A 19,868-nucleotide genomic window follows, 5' to 3' on the forward strand; every position below is an offset into this window, starting at 1 on the left:
GGGCAAATCTTGTAAGCTAAATTAGAACCACTTCCTTTGATTGTAGGAAAATAGATTTTTTTACAAGGCATGACCAGAATTTTTGACAGCTGTTAAAATGGCGGCCAAAATGGCGCCATTTTTGAGGTTTTTGATTTTTTAAAATTCTATTATAAAAAAATTTATTATAATATAGATATATTGTGGGTATATACATATGAAAAAAAATATGTGGGCGGCTATCTTGAAAAAATGACTAATAAAAATCGACATAATATATATATATATATATATATATATATATATATATATATATATATATATATATATATATATATATATATATATATATATATATATATATATATATATATATATTATATATATATATATATATATATATATATATATATATATATATATATATATATATATATATATATAGGATGGCCATGGGCTAAAATGAAAGAAGAAAAAAATTCAGCTGTCAGAATTGACAGCTGTCCAAAAAAATTTCAAAGTTGTCCGATTTTGATAAAAATCGATATATTGGATGCCCCCTACCCCATAGTCGGTTTTCGTTTTATTTGTCTCACATTTGAACTGTCAAATTTGACAGCTGTCGTTTTTTTTTTAAGTTCTCCTTTGTTAATGAAAATCGATATACATATTATTAGGATGCCCATAGAAAGTTATTTAAGAAAAACCAGCATAACTAAAAAGTAAAAAATAAATTTTAAGAAAAAGAACTTTTTTAAAAACAAGCTTTTATTTAAATACACAAAAAAGAAAAAAAAAACTTTTCTTTAAAATTTTTATTATGAACTTTATAACGTCATTACATAATTTTAATATTATATTAAATCTTGTCGCGAGATTTGAGTGTACAGTTGCACTCATAAAAATCTGGTACGACAACTTTACTTTAAGTATATACAATATACATGACAATCTAAAACCTGTGTCTACCCTGTCTCATTTTGAAAGTTTGTCTTATGATACATCACTAGAAAAGGAATTACAAGATAAAGTTGTCGTACAACTGTACACTCAAATCTCGCTACAAGCTTTTATATAATATAAAATTATGTAATGACGTTATAAAAGTTCATAATAAAAATTTTAAAGAATTTTTTTTTCTTTTTAGTGTATTTAAATTGCTAAGGGCATAAAATCAGTTCTATGAATTGATTTTTACAACGTTGTAGCTGGGGGGGGGGGGGGTAAGGGTGGGGGGGGGGCGTTGTGACTCCGCCCCATAAAAAGTATAAAAATATTATATATGCATGTTTTCACGAGTTATTGCAAAAAATTAGTTCGGTATGAATATTTTCTAACTTTTATTGACATAATATGTTTAATATAGTCCAAGAAAATAGGCCTTCAAATACGAAGTTTTGGGAAAAACTTGAATTTTTGATATAAGTTACTTTGGAAGATCTAAAAACGAATTGTGAAAGATTTTTTTAAATTCACACCAGAGAATGGGTGAAAATTATTAAATAAAATTATTTCTTCGTAATTTTGGAGAAACGGTAAGGACTAGAAAAAAATTTTCAAATAAAAGTTGTAGAGCGTTCAATTTTACATAAAATGGTCTTTATACTTTTTTGCTCAAATCAAAATTAACCTAGATAGGGTGGCTAGAAGCTAGGAGACAACTTTTATTGAAACATTTTTTTTCAATGTCCTTACCATTTCTCTGAAATTTAAAAAAAAAACACTTTTTGTATATTTTTACACTCTTTCTCAGGGTAAATTTCAAAAATCTTATTAGAAATTTATATTTTCCAAACAAATTGAATGAAAATGTTAAATATATGAAATTTTCAGCAATTTGTGTTTTTTTTAAATTTTACTATCATCCCCTAGCTTCTAGCCATCGTATCTCGGTTAATTTTGATCTGAGCAAAAAAAGTATAGAAATCATTTCTATGTAAAATTAGAACAACACAACTTTTATTTGATTCCTTTTTTAATCTTTCTATAATTAGTGGTAATTTTTGACAAGTTTTATGTCAATTTTACTAAGTGGCATCTAGAGAGTGACCTCGCGAAAATTATCATCGATTGTCACTCCCCAACCGTCTTCGAATCCATTCTCCATCATACATTATTTATATTACTTTGACAGTTTGATTCTGATTTATTTCGCATTAGTTATACAGGGTGAATTTGTTTTAAATATACATATGTGCACGTATTTTTATGATTGGTATATTTCGATCCCAAGAACATGTCACAAGAGTTATTTCGGCGATTTTATTTTAAATGTTATATTTTAAAAATTTTCACATATATTTTTTTAATTTTTAGTTAAAAACATAATATCTTAATAATATGGCAACATAGGTAATTAGGCAACATAGGCAAAAACACAGGAAAGATCCAGTGGTTCTCGACATTTAAGGAAACATTTTTTTTTAAATATCAAAAAAATAACTTGGCTATTTTGAAAAATAATGATTATAATTAAAATAATTTATTGAGCGGTAGGCAGAACTTGGATAATGAGAACACCGACTTTTCAGAGCGTAAATATAGTTTATCTTTTACATATAAAAACAAAATATAACCAGCTAAAAATCGAAATTAAGGCATCGCACCTTTATGGCAAGGGCTCATTCTAAATTCAGTTACTATAAACTCTATTGCCACTTACCTTATTACGTCAACATCTGTCAGCAATACATCAACAACAAGAACCTGTCGAAGATTTCATTGATCCCCTTGTAGATTTATCTCTTCGGTCTTGGACTCATACTTTTGATTGAACCACTCGACCGGTTATCACAGTGTTCTTTTAAATAACTTAATATTTTAGTGATTAGGTGAAATAAAGAAATAAAATGCCGATTTTTCACAACACCTAACTATATTTAAAATAAAGAAATAAAGAAATAAAAAATAAAGAAAAAGATTTAACAACAAAACATTTGTAATTAATGAAAAAGAAAGAAATTGAATCAAAAATAATTAATGACAATTAGAGAATTGAAATTAACACTCAGAGATAATAAAGTTAAAAAAAATACAAAATATTCTTCTTATTAGTCCAATTTAAATTATCTACAATTAGCATACACTTTCAAATCTCTTTTAGAATTATCGTTGACAGAAAATTAATATATTAAAAAAATATTCACTGAACAATTAAATTTAAATTAGAATTTAATAAAAGGAACAATTGCAAAATAATCACTTATGCAATGACATCTAAAATTTACTAAAGCCTTTAGAACAAACAGAAAGTCTTAAATCATTAAGAAAGAAAAATATTAGAGAAAATCCAAAAACAACAATTAAAATACTGTAAGCATGAATAGTTTAGAATTTCCTAACTTGAGAATTTATTTGAGAAAATCTTTAGATAGGGAACTTACTAAAACAATTAAAAAGACCACTGGATAATATAAGATCTACACGGAGTAAATTCGACCGTCTAATTTAAAAGTCAGTACCGAACTAATTTTGAAAATGAAAATACTGATGCTGGTACTATCTCGGAAAGGCGTTACTACATCTTCGGCAAGCCCTTGTTTGACGAACCTTCGAATACCCATCCAAATGCATATTTCGCACCTTTTTAATTGGCCGAAGGGTTCCTTCTCCGAAAGATCCCTAGACTTCTTTCACCCTTGTTTCTGGTCCTTATCCCGAGAGGGCATCAGCATGTCCTATTTATTAATTAAATGTAATTTTTAAACCCTTCCGTGTAAATCTTACTCTTTTACCAATTTGCTGAAAAACATTCATAATCTCCCTTAACTAATACAAATGATATCGTGACATAGGATTACCTTAAAAAAACCGCCTAGAAATGAAATCTTTATTTCTTCATTCATTTGTCTATTTCTATTTAACTCTAGGAACGGAAAAAAAGATAATCCTATTTCAATCATTTTCACACATTCATCTCGTGAACATTTGGATTCTGATTTTAAAACATATATTTAATACTTTTAATTTTCAATTTAAAACCTCTAGCGAGGGGATGATTTAATTTTACTTATTTCGTTAAGCATGCCTACGTGCTTTTTCTGCGTTGTTTATTTTGAGATATCCCTAGGGTACACACAACTGGTACCACTCTGTCAAATAGATTTTTGATAATAAGGGATGAATGTTTGTTCTACTTTACCCTCGTTTATGTGACTTTAAATTATTTAGAAGATTGTATTATTTAGCTTTGCTTAGTTTCTCAGGATATACGCGTACTTTTAGAGTTTATGTGTCTTGAATATCATTAGATTATTTGCTTAGGCCTTTTAAAATTCGTTTGCCTATGTCAACTGATAACTTCGTAAACTGAAATGGTCCCATCTTAGAATAACAAACCAAAAGATAAAATTTTACCAAGCTTGATATTATTCTATTACATTCGGAAATAGTCTAGAACGAAATCACAAGATTAAACGAACTTACCTGAAGTGAAGTTCAATCTTGATTATATGAAGGTCTCGTCGAAATAAATAAGTACAATGTAGTTCCCTTTTCTCCGTGCGGCGACCACACATTTTAAAGCCTAAACAAACAAATTTCAACATGCCCCTCGCTTCCCTGCTCCCTTACCTCTATTTACATGCCCTTGCATCATTTCTTATTTAGTCAATTTTAAAGATACTTATTATGTTGTTGTAAATTGAGGTTGAGGTAAGGAGGGAACTTATTTATTTCGACGAGACCTTCCATATAATCAAGATTGAACTTCACTTCAGGTAAGTTCGTTTAATCTTTAATGATTATATAGGTCTCGTCTCCATAAATAAAGTACAATGTAGATTTTTTTAAAGTAATAACAAACATAATCTTTTCTCCCATTTCTATATTGAAAATATATAAAGATTAATTTCTCAGCAAAACTATTCTCATTATCCATCAAGGATCTATTGTAAACAGTAGCAGAGACATTCTAGAATTTTTAGACCAACCAGCAGCGAGTCTGATGGTATCAAAATTTAACCCTTTCCTGGCAGCTGCTGAAGTTACAGCATGCCGTGTACTATGAGCGGTAAAATGATCCGTATCAATCCTACTCTTATTTAGGACAATTTTAATCCAGCTCCCCAAGGTTTGAGTGGATGTTTTCTTATGCGGTTTCTTGATTGTTACGAAAACAGAAGTTATACTTCCTCTAATGCTCTCTGTTCGTTTTAGATACTCTACTAACGTGCTAGCTACGCATAAATTAGCGTCTTTCTTGAAATAAGGTAAGCGTAAAAAGGGTTGCGGCTTATTTCTACCGAATGTTTTTAATCTTGCGCTAATTTTTATATGTATTTCCCCTAACTTCCGAAAAATTTCCCTTATATCAATAAGCGATAGTGTTTGTAAACGTTGACCCGATGCTAAGGCCAGTAATGTCACTAATTTATGCGTAAGCCCCTCCAAGGTTAACTCATAATTATTTTTTATTTTTAAATAATTAAGTACTACGTACGTAGGATCCCAGGTATTTTCGGACTTGGGCTTATTAGGTCTCAACATATATATTCCCTTAAAAAACCTTTGCATACGAAAATCTTGTAAGAGGTCTGGGCCCGCTATCTGTGCTATGGCTGCTCTATAAGAACTTAATGAGCTAAAAGATGCGCCTTCGTTAAAGAGTTGAGTCAAAATATTAGAACGTTGGAACCCGAAACCGAGAAGGGATCTAAGTTCTTAACGCTACAAAATTCCCACCATTATTTAAGCCCTGAGTTAGACTGTTTTAAGGTGTTACTTGTTATTGAAGACATGCAAATTTCCAGCGCTTCTTCTGGAACATTCCCTAAGAGCAAGGCTTGCCTGATAGCCGGACCTCCCGTCAGAGAAAGATGTTGGCTAACGGGTGGGGAGATCCGCTAAAAGAAGTAAATATTTATTAATTTAAAAAAATAATCGGCTCATCTATTAACATCGCCCTTAAAACCGAATACCAAGGTTGCGAAACCCAGTTGGGTACAACCATTATACCTTCTGCCTGATCAGAAATAATTTTTTTTCTTTTTGCAGAGCCTTTGGGACCATTGAAAATGGAGGGAAAGCAAAAAATAAAATGTTTCCCAGTTTGTTGTAAAGGCATCAATGGCGTACATATCTGGGTCCCTGTGCCACGATATGTATTTCTTGCATTTAGCATTTATATGCGTAGCAAACAAATCTATTTCCGGTAAACCCCACTTATAGTGACCAATTTCCCAAATGCCCAGCTCGCTAAACTCCATTCTGTCTCGACCTTAAATTCCCTGGAAGCCCTGTCAGCTTCCTTATTCTCTTGAGATCTAATATAAGAGGCTACGATAAATAATCTCCTTTCCTCACACCATTGCCAAATTATTCGAGGGATATTGTTTAACTTGGAAATTGAACACATTATGTTCTATGTAATATAGGTATATGCCAGTGCAGTAACACTACTGCACTGGCATATAGGGTAGACAACACTGTCTACCTTGCACAAGCTAGAAACGTTAGATAAGTCATTAGCAAAGCCTTTCAAGCCAAAATAAACAGCTTGTAACTCCCTAAAATTTATGTGTTCTTCTCATTCGTAGGTAGGCCAGAGACCTTGAGAACTTATGTTATTGCAACAAACACCCCATCCAATATCTGATGCGTCAGAGAATATTTCCATAGAGTATTTACTATATGATAATAAGTTTTTGCTAATAGGTATGTTTCGAATCCACCAATCGGTATCAACACATAACTTCTTAGAAATTTTCATAGTTCCGTTATAATTTCCTTTATTACTCTTTAACGCTAAATTTTTTTCTCTCTCGAAACAATTTGGTATATAAATAACCGTACTTATGGCTGGACATATGGATATCAACTTCCCTGTTAGCCTTACAAACTCCCTTGTAGTGCATTTCTTCCATCTTAAAAACTTTTTTAAATGCAAAATTATTTTTGTGATTTTTTCCTCTTGAACAGAAATAGTCATATCCATAGAGTTTAATTTAAACCCCAAAAACGTCACAATTTTTTGTGGAGATAATACTCTTTTTATAGTTTACAATAAACCCCATATTCGAGTAGTCCAATTGTTTCTAATACATTTGCTAAACATGCATCATAAGAATCTCCTAGTAATTAAAAATCATCTAAATAAACAACTGAAACGTGAATATCTCTGTAATAAACTGATTTTTACATGGCTGTGCCTTAGAAATAGCCCCTATACTAAGCAATCTCCGAACGTTGCCCTCAATTGTCTTATGTTGTTGCACCGACCATTTATGTCTACCTGAGATTATGTTATGTGATGGTCTCGTCACAAACGGAATTTTAAAACCTTGCAACCATGCCATAATACATCTATTATCCCTATACATCTTCCCTGAGAACGCGACCTTACGCCGAAGTGTTGTATTCGGTTCCAGGTCCGCCTTTGACGTGGGCGGTTGTAGGAAGTTTCTCGAACATTGAGTCTGTCCCGTTTCCCTCCCTGCTGATGTTGAGGCAGACTTTTGAAGTTTAAATGCGGCGTGGACCGAGATCTGGCTGCATTTGATACGATTCTTCCTGGAGTACTTCTGACAGTCTTTAACTGACTGGATGACAGTTAAAGGCGGACAACTCTTTGGCCGCCTTTAATCTTCCTTCCAAATCCTCACCAAACAACCAGGTATCCAAAGGGGATTCCGTTAGAGTGGTTTTCCAATTTTTATTTAAATCGAACGACACTAGTTCCCTCCTCGATATTGACTCAAGGAATGGATAACACCAGTTATAAGACGTTCTGTGTCGTTTAGGGTCTCTATATAATGCTTTATATTCACTTTCCCCCTCCTTTTTCCCTCTAAAATTTTTGCCATTACTTGGCCTATAGCCGACAAACTGGCTGCTAATCTTGATTGAATTTTAGCCAATTTCATCTCTGCACTCCACATTATCATGTATGGCCTGTTTCCGCATTAAATTTAACTATGGTGGTGGCGTTCTCTGGAGAGGGGTACTTCTCCATTAATAGGTTAGAACAGGTTCTTCAAGGCCGGTTTTGCAATGTGTATCCATCTTTCTGCAATTTCAGGTTGAATCGGTGGTGTCGTGGTATTTTCCCACGTCTGTCTTATCTCCCAAAACCGCTAATAAACCTTCCTACAAAGGTTTAGGTAGGCTCTTTCCAATACCTTTTTAATAAGTGTACTAGCGCTTTCACCTATAAGAAAATATTATGATATGTAAACACATATTGGGGGCTAACTCATGCTTAAGGAGTTTATAAATCTTATACAGCTAGCTTAGCAAAACGTCACTCCATAAGGACAACCACCAACGTGCCCTTATGGGACTACCAACTTTGAAAATAAAAGCAAGACAGCCATGCGATAAGTATTCACCAATAATACATATATACCAAGCTAGAGTAACCACCAACGTACTCTGCTGTATTAATGTAATAAGTGGGAAAAACTAGGTAATATAAGCATTCACTGAGGTATTCGCCAACAATACCTACACACCAAGCTAGAGTAACCACCACTGTACTCCGCTACAATTAACTTGAATAAATTTAATGTCCTATAAACCAAGCTAGAGTAACCACCAACGTACTCTGCCATATTATTGTAGTAAGAACAGCCATGCGATAAATATTCACCAATAATACATATATACCAAGCTAAAATGAGTAACCACAACATACTCTGCTGTATTACTGTAAAAAGTGGGAAAAACTAGATAATATAAGCATTCACTGAGGTATTCACCAACAATACATACCCACCAGAGCTAGAGCAAACACCACTGTACTCCGCTACAATTAACGTGAATAAATTTAATGTCCTATAAACCAAGCTAGAGTAACCACCAACGTGTACTCTGCTGTATTACTGTAAAAGTGGGAAAAACTAGATAATATAAGCATTCACTGAGGTATTCACCAACAATACCTACCCACCAAGCTAGAGTAACCACCACTGTACTCCACTACAAATTAACGTGAATAAATTTAATGTCCCATATAAACCAAGCTAGAGTAACCACCAACGTAATCTGCCATATTAGTATAATAAGACAGCCATGCGATAAGTATTCATCAATAATTCATATATGCCAAGCTTAGAGTAACCACCAACGTACTCTGCTGTATTAATGTAATAAGTGGGAAAAAACTAGGTAATATAAGCATTCACTGGGGTATTCACCAACAATACCTACACATCAAGCTAGAGTAACCACCACTGTACTCCCGCTACAATTAACGTGAATAAATTTTAATGTCCTATAAACCAAGCTAGAGTAACCACCAACGTTGACTCTGCCATATTAGTGTAATATAAGCATAAGTGGAAAAATCTAGATAATATAAGCATTCACACTAAGGTATTCACCCACAATACCTATATATACCCAAGCTTAGAAGAAATTTCCCCTACTATTCAGGTATTGTATATGTATATGTTATATGTTTATTTACCTTTATTTCCTAACATCTCAAACACTGCTTCTAATCTCGTCCCTCAGAATCTTGCGAATAGTACTACTATTCGCCTGCCTCTCAAAACTTATTTACACTTTCCTCTTCCAAACTTGTCACTAATCTTTTTCTTTTACGCATGTTTTTATTTTCTAATAACTTTAATCGCTTATCCATCCGTTTAAGATAATCTAAAACACTCCGCTCTACTGGGCGAGAGCCGATCGATATCTTTTACGCGATATTCGATGTAGGTCGTACCGCACACAAAAAAAGACTGAATAAGAAATGATGCAAGGGCATGTAATGAGGTAAGGGAGCAGGGAAGCGAGGGGCATGTTGAAATTTGTTTGTTTAGGCTTTAAAATGTGTGGTCGCCGCACGGAGAAAAGGGAACTACATTGTACTTATTTATGGAGACGAGACCTATATAATTAGTATTATCTAACGTCAAAGTGTACTTACTGCAAATAAAAAGGTCGGTAAGAATTTGGAAACATACCAACGTTTCAAAATATATATATATAAAATAACATATTTTCTGACAACGATTATAGATTTTCGGGAATGAAGATATAGTCTCTATATAAGAAGAACCTAGTTCTGGCACTAGTGTGCGAATGATATGTATTCGAACAGCGAATTTTTGTCACTTAGGTATACATAAATTTTAGCGGTCTTATGGACTCATCTGTTATATCTGTTATAGAAATATTTTTTATAGTTTTCTAGGACAGATTTTTATAATTTTTACGGTTATTTTTTGATTTATTATAAAGTTTCAATAAAATTATTTTTTTGATTTAAATCACCTGATTAAAATTTAAAAAATCACTTGATTTAAATCACGATTTAAATCATGATTTAAACATTTGATTTAAATCATGCCAACCCTGATTTAAAGCCATATTTCTTCTGTTTTCTTAAATACATTATGCGTTTTCTAAAGCTTCTCAACTTATTATAACCTCACCTCAAACCTTTGATATTTGAAAGTTACATACATATTGTTACATAAACTACACCCTCTACATACACTACATTAACTACATGTAATGTAGTTTATGTAGTTTTTATAAGTAACATGTAGTTTTCCGAACCCTGTCTACCAGTCCTGAAAATATGTGCACTTATTTGAAACCCACCCTGTGTAAACTCTGTCATACGAGAAGGAGAAATTATTTTGACAATAGACATCCAAAAATGACAGAAAATTCAATTTACTTGTGAATTAAAATGACAGACACATCTGTCACTGTCATGGATCTTCTCCTTGCACAGCTAATAATCAGTTTTTAATAAAACAACGGGAATAAAAAGAAATAGTTTATTAAAATCATTATAATTGATATCACACCTTGCAATATACATGTATCTTAATTTTTTTTTATTTAACAAAATTTTATAAAAGTATATATTCGGAAACTGAAATCTAATACCTGCCAGATCTAATTTACGAATACACTATATCATATGATCGAAAAAAAGCGGCGCCACAGAGGGCTTGGAAATTAAGATCGCTAATATTTTGTATATAAAATTATATAGGGTCGTCATATTATATATCGTCATTTTCAAGCCAACTGGGCACCCTTTTTTTTCGATCATAAGGGATTTTCATTTATATTTAAGCAGTCTTGGCAAAAGGGTCGTATTTCGCTTTGTATACACCTTCGGGGTCGTATTTTTTGCTCAGTCTTTCCCAATCTTTGGCCCTTCGATTCATCAAATGCCTGATGACTTTTTCGGTGTTGGTTCTTTGTTTTTCATTGCATTTCGTGCATCCACTGGCGAGAGCATCTGGTAATGTTTCTGGAAATGAAATAATATACATTCAATAATTTTTCTTTTTTAATATTGATTTAATATTGAATACAACTACTTAGATCTAATATCACAGATAACAATACTGTGATATGATTCGTTTTCAGGAGTCAAATGAATTGGTCAAGTCACAGAAAATTAACTGACTTGAAAGCATAAATAAATAAATGCCTTTATTGTCAAAAAACATACAATCTGTAGACAAAGGAAAAATAAACAAACAAAGTAAACAAACAAACAAACAAAAGAGAATACAAAATATTATACAAATTACATTGTCAGTCTTATTGTTAAAAATAAACATTTATAAATGTTTACAATGTCAAAGAATAAAAAAAATAAAAATACGATTCAAAAATATTTAGTAAGTTTATAGTAAATATTAATGAACTTCAAATAGATTTATTTCGATGTCATTGGTAAATATAGTAATAGCAAACATTAGACCAGTGTTTGTAGAATGAGCAACAATATCGATAACATTACCGTAGACAACGTTATTATTGAAAACGTAGACCATTATATATATTTAGGTCATAAAATCAAGCTGGGAAAGGAAAACCAACATACGGAGATCAAACGCAGGATCCATTTGGCATGGGTAGCATTTGGAAATATGAGCGATATTTTCAAGGATAAAAAGGTGCCCATGAACCTAAAAAAAAGGCTTACGACAGCTGCATTCTACCTGTGCTTACGTATGGCTTATAGACTATGGCAATTACCCGAAAAACAGCAGAACAACTACGAGTAGCACAAAGAGCCATGGAAAGAATTATGTTGGGAGTCACCATTAGGGAAAAAATACGGAATACCCACATACGTCAAAAAACAAAATTAATAGATGTCGTTAAAAGAGTGGCAAGTCTGAAGTGGCAATGGATAGGACATGTGGCAAGACAGGATACAGACCGATGGTCCCAAAAAGCAATCCTATGGAGACCTAGGGGAACAACAAGGAGTGTGGGCCGACCAAAAAAGAGATGGGTGGATGACGTCAGGGTAGTGGCGGGAAGACGATGGATAAGATTGGCTAGAGATCGCGAAGCATGGAAAAACCTAGAAGAGGCCTATATCCAACACTGGATGGAACCAGGCTGAGAAAGACCAGTGTTTACAAGATCAAATTCGATTATCAAAATATAAGTTATTTACGGCGTAGAAAGCCCTGTCTAGTAAATAAGATTTCGAAATGAAGAAAATGATGTTATGGATTTGATTTCAAATGACAGGTGATTGTGCATTTTTTTTCGAATTGTATAATATTGAACTTTTAACTAACTCTGAGCGTGGAGTAGGTAGATAAAGATCTTGTTCCGCGTTCCTGAGTGGATAAGTGTGAGATGGCCTTTCTTGAGAAGCTGATACATGCTTACGTATTAGGCAAACATATTCAACTATAAATAAGGAAGGAAGAGTTAATATTTTTATTTTTTTAAAAAAGTCCTGGCAATGAGTTCTGCTGTTTAATCCCAGTGAATATCGAACAGCTCTCTTCTGGAGCTTGAAAATGCGGTCAAATTGAGTCGCACAACACGTACCCCAGAACGGAAGGGCATATCTGAGATGCGACTCAAAAAGTGCATAATAAACAGTTCTAGCCACTGACAAGTTAAGCTCCTTAGAAACAGATCTCAATGCAAAACAGATAGAGCTTAATTTTTTCGACAAAGCGTCGATATGTCTACAACAAGCCCTAAGAATTTTACAGATTTTACGACGTCAATGGTGGTGTTGTTAAGTACAAAAGGCTGCAGCGAGTTTTTATACGACAATCGATACGATATCATTTGATATAATCCTATGAAGTGCTGTCACGTCCTTGTTGCTCAATATTCCATATTCCGAATTTACACATTTCATATCAAAAGGCTTCTGCTAGTTGATTCAAAATGGCGGCAGTGAATAGGTCGTACTTCATACTGCCAAAGCGTTGGCAATAGAATTGACAGAAAACTTATTGAGTAAAAAAAACTTGACGTAAAAGGAAAATATGTGTCAGAAAATGTATTATCTACAGATCTAGTTATAGTGCATCTCGTAATTTAATGTCTAGAGTATAGTTAGGAAATCTTAGACATTACAAAAAAAATAACTGTGGATGCAATCCAATTTAATTTAAATTCATTTTTATGTTGTAAAAGTTGCAGCCAGAATTAAAAAACAAGAAACATTAATGCGCAACGCTATTTGTACTCGGCTTAAGCTAAAAATTACTTAAGGATATGAATAAATCTGATATTTAACAGTGTATGCCATATTTGATATGTGTGAAGGCTTGACGAAAAATCTATATGTAATTTTAAATAATGTCTAAGATCGCGCACACTATACCTACACGGACCAGTACGGACCAGCACAGCACAAACCTGCATCCTGCATGACATCGCACACTTTACCGCCACAGACCAGCAACATAAGCGAGAGTTTCGAAAAAAGTACAGTTGTCAAGGCTCAACTACTAGAGCGTGCAACATAAAAGTATTGAAAATGAGTAGTTCAGAGGAAGAAATTATTATTTTAGCCATGTTGTGTGAAGAAGAGGAGGAAGAGAAGGAAGCTAAGAAAAAAAGAAGATTTTGGGTTCACCCTATAAATCAAAAGAGAAAGCAATATGGCGAATTTCATCATTTGTTTCCTGAATTAAAAAGATTCGAAGAAAAGTTTTTCCAATATTTTCGAATGTCACAAATCAAATTTGATTATTTTTTTTTGCTATCGACTCCCATATTGCATGTTTTCTTTCTTGGTCTCTATATATAAAATGCTTGGCTCGTATCGCACAGCTCTGGATACTTTTGTACTAGTAAAATAAGCTTTTCTTCATTCATATTTAAAACGATTTAAAGGTTCGAACAAAAATAAACGAAATCTAACCTACATCATACGACTTGAGCCAGCTAGCGTACTCGAAATACTGACGAACCCTTCAATATTTGCATGTTTGTGGAGGTATGCTGGTTCGCCGGTGCGCACATTAGGTCGGACCAGCACGACCAGGCATAAATATTGCCGGTCATATTTGTCCCTGACCGACACGACCTGTTTTGACGGTCGTGGCTTGTGGCGGTACGTGCTGGTACTGGTCTAGTGTGCTCTTCTCTATTAAATAACACGGTCACCTTCACCGGTAGATTTTACTGGTCTGGTCCGTGCCGGTCCGTGTAGGTATAGTGTGCGCGATCTTTAACAAGTGTTTTCAAAAGCGGTTCACCTCTATAACTTGTTTATTTTTTCAGATAAAAAAACGAAATTTGGTATATAAGTATATGATTTAAATTAGGATTGACTGACTGTATTCAATTGTTACTTCCTGTTTCATCGGAAATGACTACAACTTTTACTTTTTAAATGGCACACTTGATTTTTTTACTTCATTTGATAGACAATTATATTCTAAATAAAATAATAAGTATCACAATATGTCAACATTTGACATTTCCTCTTAAAACATAGTATTTTAAACTTCAATCTAGCGCCACGACAATATACAGGGTGAGTCTTAAATAAGTGCAAATATTTTCAGGGTTTGTATATTCTCGATAAAATAAACATATTTTCTCTTTCTGTTTTACAAATAAGTCTAAAATTTTACAAGAGAAAGAAACAAGCTCTATAACATAGGATACAATATTTTAATGAACAGTGCTTTCCATAAAATCAATAAAATGAAAAATATACGAAACAATATAGATGTACTGATTTCTTTCGAAAATCGACAACTATGAAACTATGAACCCTTCCCGGACACAAACGGTACATTGTGAGACAGGAAATTGTAGAGGGAAAGAAGCCCTATAACACAGGGTACAACATTTTAATGAACACTGCTTTCCATAAAATCAATAAAATAAAAAATATACGAAATAATATAGATGTACTGATTTTTCTCGAAAATCGACAACTATGAACCCTTCCCGAACACAAACGGTACATTGTGAGACAGGAAATTGTAGAGGGAAACAAGCCCTATAACATAGGCGATACAACATTTTAATGAACAGTGCTTTCCATAAAATCAATAAAATGAAAAATATATGAAATAATATGCATTTACTGAATTCTTTCGAAAATCGACAACCATGAAACTATGAACCCTTGCCGGACACAAACGGTACATTGTGAGACAGGAAATTGTTGAGAAACAAGCCCTATAACATGAAAATATACATGGATACAACGTTTTAATGAGCAGTGCTTTCCATAAAATCAATAAAATGAAAAATATACGAAATAATATGCATATGTGCTGATTTCTTTCGAAAATCGACAACTATGAAACTATGAACCCTTCCCGGACACAAACGATACCTTGTGAGACAGGAAATTGTAGAGACAAACAAGCCCTATAACATAGGATACAACATTTTAATCAACAGTGCTTTCCATAAGATCAATAAAATGAAAAATATACGAAATAATATACATATACTGATTTCTTTCGAAAATCGACAACTATGAAAGTATGAACCCTTGCCGGACACAAACGGTACATTATGAGACAGGAAATTGTAGAAAGAAACAAGCCCTATAACATAGGATACAGCATTTTAATGAACAGTGCTTTCCATAAAATGGTAGTACGAGTTATTTTACTTCGAAAATTTCCAAAAAAAAATGCTTTTTTGCTTAAATTTTGAGAACCACTAGATCTTTCTGGGTTTTCGTTCTTGTAAATTTAATCTATTATTGTTGTTACATTATCAAAAAATTATGTTTTTTTAACTAAAGCTAAAACAATTTTTGAAAAATTTTTCATAAAATTCCAAATTTTAAATTTTTTGCGAAAAAACCTCATAATCCTCTTTCTGGGGTCAAAATATACCAACCTATATATAACAACAGTTTTTTTTTATTATTCTTTTCTTTGACCTCTCAATATATATTTTATTTAATTTTTTCTTGGCTTTAGGTCAGGTAAACAGATATTGGATTATTTTCTTCGCTAAGATTTCAGAATGAAAAAGATAAAATTGTAAAAAGAAAACAATAAAAATTAAAATAAAAACTAAAACAAAACGGCCGAAATCTACGTTCAAGTAATAAATTTTGATAAAGACCCTACCAGGTCGAAACGTCAATGAAATTTTTAATATAAAAAAACCGTTTTTCTCATTGTTTACCTGACCTAAAGCCAAGAAAAAATTAAATAAAATATAACAACAGTTTGACTCGAATATGTGGTACCAAATTATTCGTAAAAAATGATTTTTTTTAAATATGCTAATGAGCCACCCCCGTTCCATTTGAAAAATTGAGCCATGATTAAAAATACCATTCGGTCATCTTTCAAGCGGCCAGGAAAATATACGAAAAACATTAGACGATCAAATCTATTTTTCCAAAGCTCCTTAATTAAAAATTAGGTTCTTTAATACAGCCATGGCATTCTAGACTAAAATTTAAAATACGATTGTTTGAAGCGAGAATGTGAAAAGTTGACATATGATATGTCATTCTATTCAGATTGTAATTTTCTATCGAATAAAGCAAAAAATACCGAGGGTGCCATTTAAAAACCAAAAGTTGTAGCCATTCCCGGTGAAACAGGAAGTGACCGAAAACAATTGAATACGTCAAAATCGATCCTATATAATTTATCTCATATACTGTAACATACCAAGTCTCGTTATATTATTTTTTTTCCATAGAAACTGTTAAAATTGCCATATCAAAAATAGTAGATAAAACAGTACTTTAACCGCAAAGGTAGATTAAATGATACTTTACCAGCGGGGATAGGTTAAAAACTTTATTTCTTCTCTCGCGTTTTTTAATCGCTTCCATTTTTGAAAATTTTTGTATTCCTTTTCATAAGTTATTCGGGATTTAATTGGAAGTAGTTTGGATATGGCGTTTGTCGCCTCAGCCTGAATATCTGTTGGTAATTTACTTCTTTCGTTTTGAGCCATTTCTGGCTCCAATTTAATCAGCAATCGACACGAAAGAGAATTAAAAAATATTGACTCAAAACTGACAATTAAAGAGACAGCTTTATTTATTTGTCAAATTACATAGAAAGCAACGCCAACCCAGCACATTTTTCTAATAAATTCCTTGAAATAATAATTTCTGAATATTTTTTAAAACGTAACTCGCTATGGAAAAAAATATTATTTTATACACGACCATAAAATTGCATTATCGTCTTGTATAAAAAAATAACTATTATCTGAAAAAATAAAATACACACACTGGAAAAATCTAGGGATATAATTTTATTAAAGTTAAAAATAAATGTTTTGAATAAACAACAACACATTTGTAGGCCGATTCTTTCTACTTCGATTGAAACGAAATAGTCACACTAGTTATTTCTAAATTTGGGATATTCGTGAAGTGTTTGTGCATTTTTTGTCAAATGTATAAAAAGCACCTAGCATCAGTTGTTCGAATTTAACCTGTACTGATGGCTATGTTTTTATGATAACTGGCCAGAATTCATTCAAATAACTCTGTTTAGTATTAAACGACATTATGGAGCGTAGACATCTTAACAGAGACGAAATGCTAAGGGCCATGGGTATGCTCGAAGCTGGAATGCGCCAAATCGACGTAGCTAGAGCATTAAATACCACGCAAAGTGTAATATCGCGATTAAGTGCACGCTACCGTGAAAGTGGTGATGTTGCTGAAAGGCACACAGGGCGACATCGCATTACTACCCCTCAGCTAGATCATTTTTTACAATTAAATGCTCGACGCGGAGCGACTCTTACAGCACCAGAGCTTAGTTTAATTCTCCAGGAAACACATAATGTAACCGTTAGTCCTGACACTGTTCGCAATAGATTAAGAGAGGTCAACTTAAGAAGCAGACGCCCCTGGAGAGCTCAACCCTTAACGAGAGGAAATCGAGAGGTACGATATTTGTGGGCTCAAGATCATGTTCAGTGGTCGAATGAACAATGGGCCAATGTTCTCTTCACGGATGAGTCACGCTTTGGAATTCATCCGGATTCGAGGAAGCTTAGGGTATGGGGAGAACCGGAAAATCTTATTCTGTTGGATCATGTTCAGGAAGTGCACCATTATCAAGGTGGAATAGTTATGGTCTGAGGAGGAGTCCAGTTAGGCCGAAAAACCGATCTCGTTTTTCTTGAAAGGTTTCTAACAGGAATCACATATCGTGATTTAATTCTTGAGCCTATCGTGTTACCATATGCCAATAATTTTGGGAGAAACTTCGTTCTCATGCATGACAATTCACGGCCTCATACAGCCAGAGTGGTAAGTCAGTTTATCAATGCTCATCAATTAAACATCTTACCCTGGCCGGCACAATCTCCTGCCCTCAACCCCATCGAGCACGTATGGGACGCGGTCCAAAGAAGAATTTTGAGAATGGGTATGCCTCGTGAAACTCGTAGGGATCTGGTTCGGGCCGTGAATGCAGCGTGGCACGCTGTACCTCAAGAAGAGATCGACAACCTGATCAGGAGCATGGAGAGACGATGTAGGGCTGTAATAAACAGTAGAGGAGGCCATACCCTTTATTAAGTTAATATTTTTTTTAATTGACAGTTTAGAATAAAAAAAAATGTGTGTATTTTTTTTGAGTTCAATAAAAATCAAGGTAAATTTGAAAAATTCGGTAAATTTCGCAATTTTATTTCCAATACGTCTGTAAACTATTTCTTTATTTTAATTTTATTATATCAGAAATGTAAATAATAAAATTACTGACGATGGCTGGATAAAATTGTAATATCCCTAGACTTTTCCGGTGTGTGTAGTTATAGGGGTGAACCACTTTTGAGAAATACCCGGTCTGTAATTTGATTATTTTAATAAAAAACCTAAATGAAAAATTAAAACGAGACAAAAGAAAATTCTAAAAAACACTGTACTACTCACTTTTCAATTCTCTTCCTTCAGGCGTACATGGCCCTTCTTCCATCAGACATTTTATATAATTTGACAGCACCCTGTCGTTCTTCAAAATCTTATCCACATCCACGTTATCGTACTTAGTAGTGTAGGGACTCTCCTGGCCCCAAGCCAGAGCTACGATGACACCAAGAAATACAATAGCACCGGCCAAACGCATCTTGACTACCAAACTAAAGACTGATGCAGTTGAGTGTTCTATGCGTCTTCTGGCCGTTTAATGACGATTGTTGTCCGATTTGCGAGGCGGCGAAGAAAGTAAAAGTTGCGGTCGTCGCCGTCTTTCGTCACGGTTTCGACGAATTGAGCGAAAAAAGGGAAAGTTCTCGTTTATTTATCGTAACGAAACGTTTGTGGTACGTCACTGGTGCCGGCAAAATTATGTCAGACCAGGTTTTGATTATTGTTTAGTTTAGAGGCCATTATTTTGTTGTTAGATAATGGTTTTACTGGAAAATTAATATTCGGAATGGAAAATTAATATTCTACAATAAAAGTTCTTTTAACTTTTAACACTTAAATTTCACGAAGTAATATAAAGTATACAGGGTGTTTCAAAAAGTTCAAAAGTTTCACTAGTTTCACTTGAAGCGGCCCAGATGTTACGCCACTATATTGATAATACTACTAGCGTGTACCCGCGACTTCGTTCGCGTCGAATTAATCTTTTGTAATGGTGATGATAAAGCAAAGCAAGAACTTCCATTAACATACAAACTGGATAAAAAATTTTCACATTTATGTCAGCATGAGAAAAAACACTATGGCG

At 33.4% G+C, this 19,868-nt stretch overlaps 1 protein-coding gene across 1 annotated transcript; it reads right to left on the bottom strand.

Moving 5' to 3' along the window:
* Window positions 1–10,698: 10,698 nt before the first annotated feature.
* LOC115877656 (ejaculatory bulb-specific protein 3-like) lies at window positions 10,699–19,412 on the bottom strand. The gene is made up of 2 exons (XM_030893918.1): window positions 19,067–19,412; window positions 10,699–11,197 (listed from the first exon to the last, which is right to left on the bottom strand). The coding sequence occupies exons 1-2, from the start codon at window positions 19,257–19,259 to the stop codon at window positions 11,013–11,015; spliced, it is 378 nt and encodes a 125-aa protein (XP_030749778.1). The 5' UTR covers window positions 19,260–19,412; the 3' UTR covers window positions 10,699–11,012.
* Window positions 19,413–19,868: the final 456 nt, after the last annotated feature.

Source organism: Sitophilus oryzae, unplaced genomic scaffold (genome assembly GCF_002938485.1).
Source record: "Sitophilus oryzae breed Bouriz unplaced genomic scaffold, Soryzae_2.0 scaffold_1496_pilon_pilon, whole genome shotgun sequence".
Lineage (NCBI taxonomy): Eukaryota > Metazoa > Arthropoda > Insecta > Coleoptera > Curculionidae > Sitophilus > Sitophilus oryzae.

What these genes read in the sequence shown, in the direction of transcription:
- LOC115877656 (XM_030893918.1), bottom strand. Translation starts at nt 19,259, where the DNA reads ATGCGTTTGGCCGGTGCTATTGTATTTCTTGGTGTCATCGTAGCTCTG. An exon ending in TGAAGGAAGAGAATTGAAAA is followed by an intron (nt 11,198 to 19,066) that starts GTGAGTAGTACA and finishes TTTCATTTCCAG; the next exon opens with AAACATTACCAGATGCTCTC.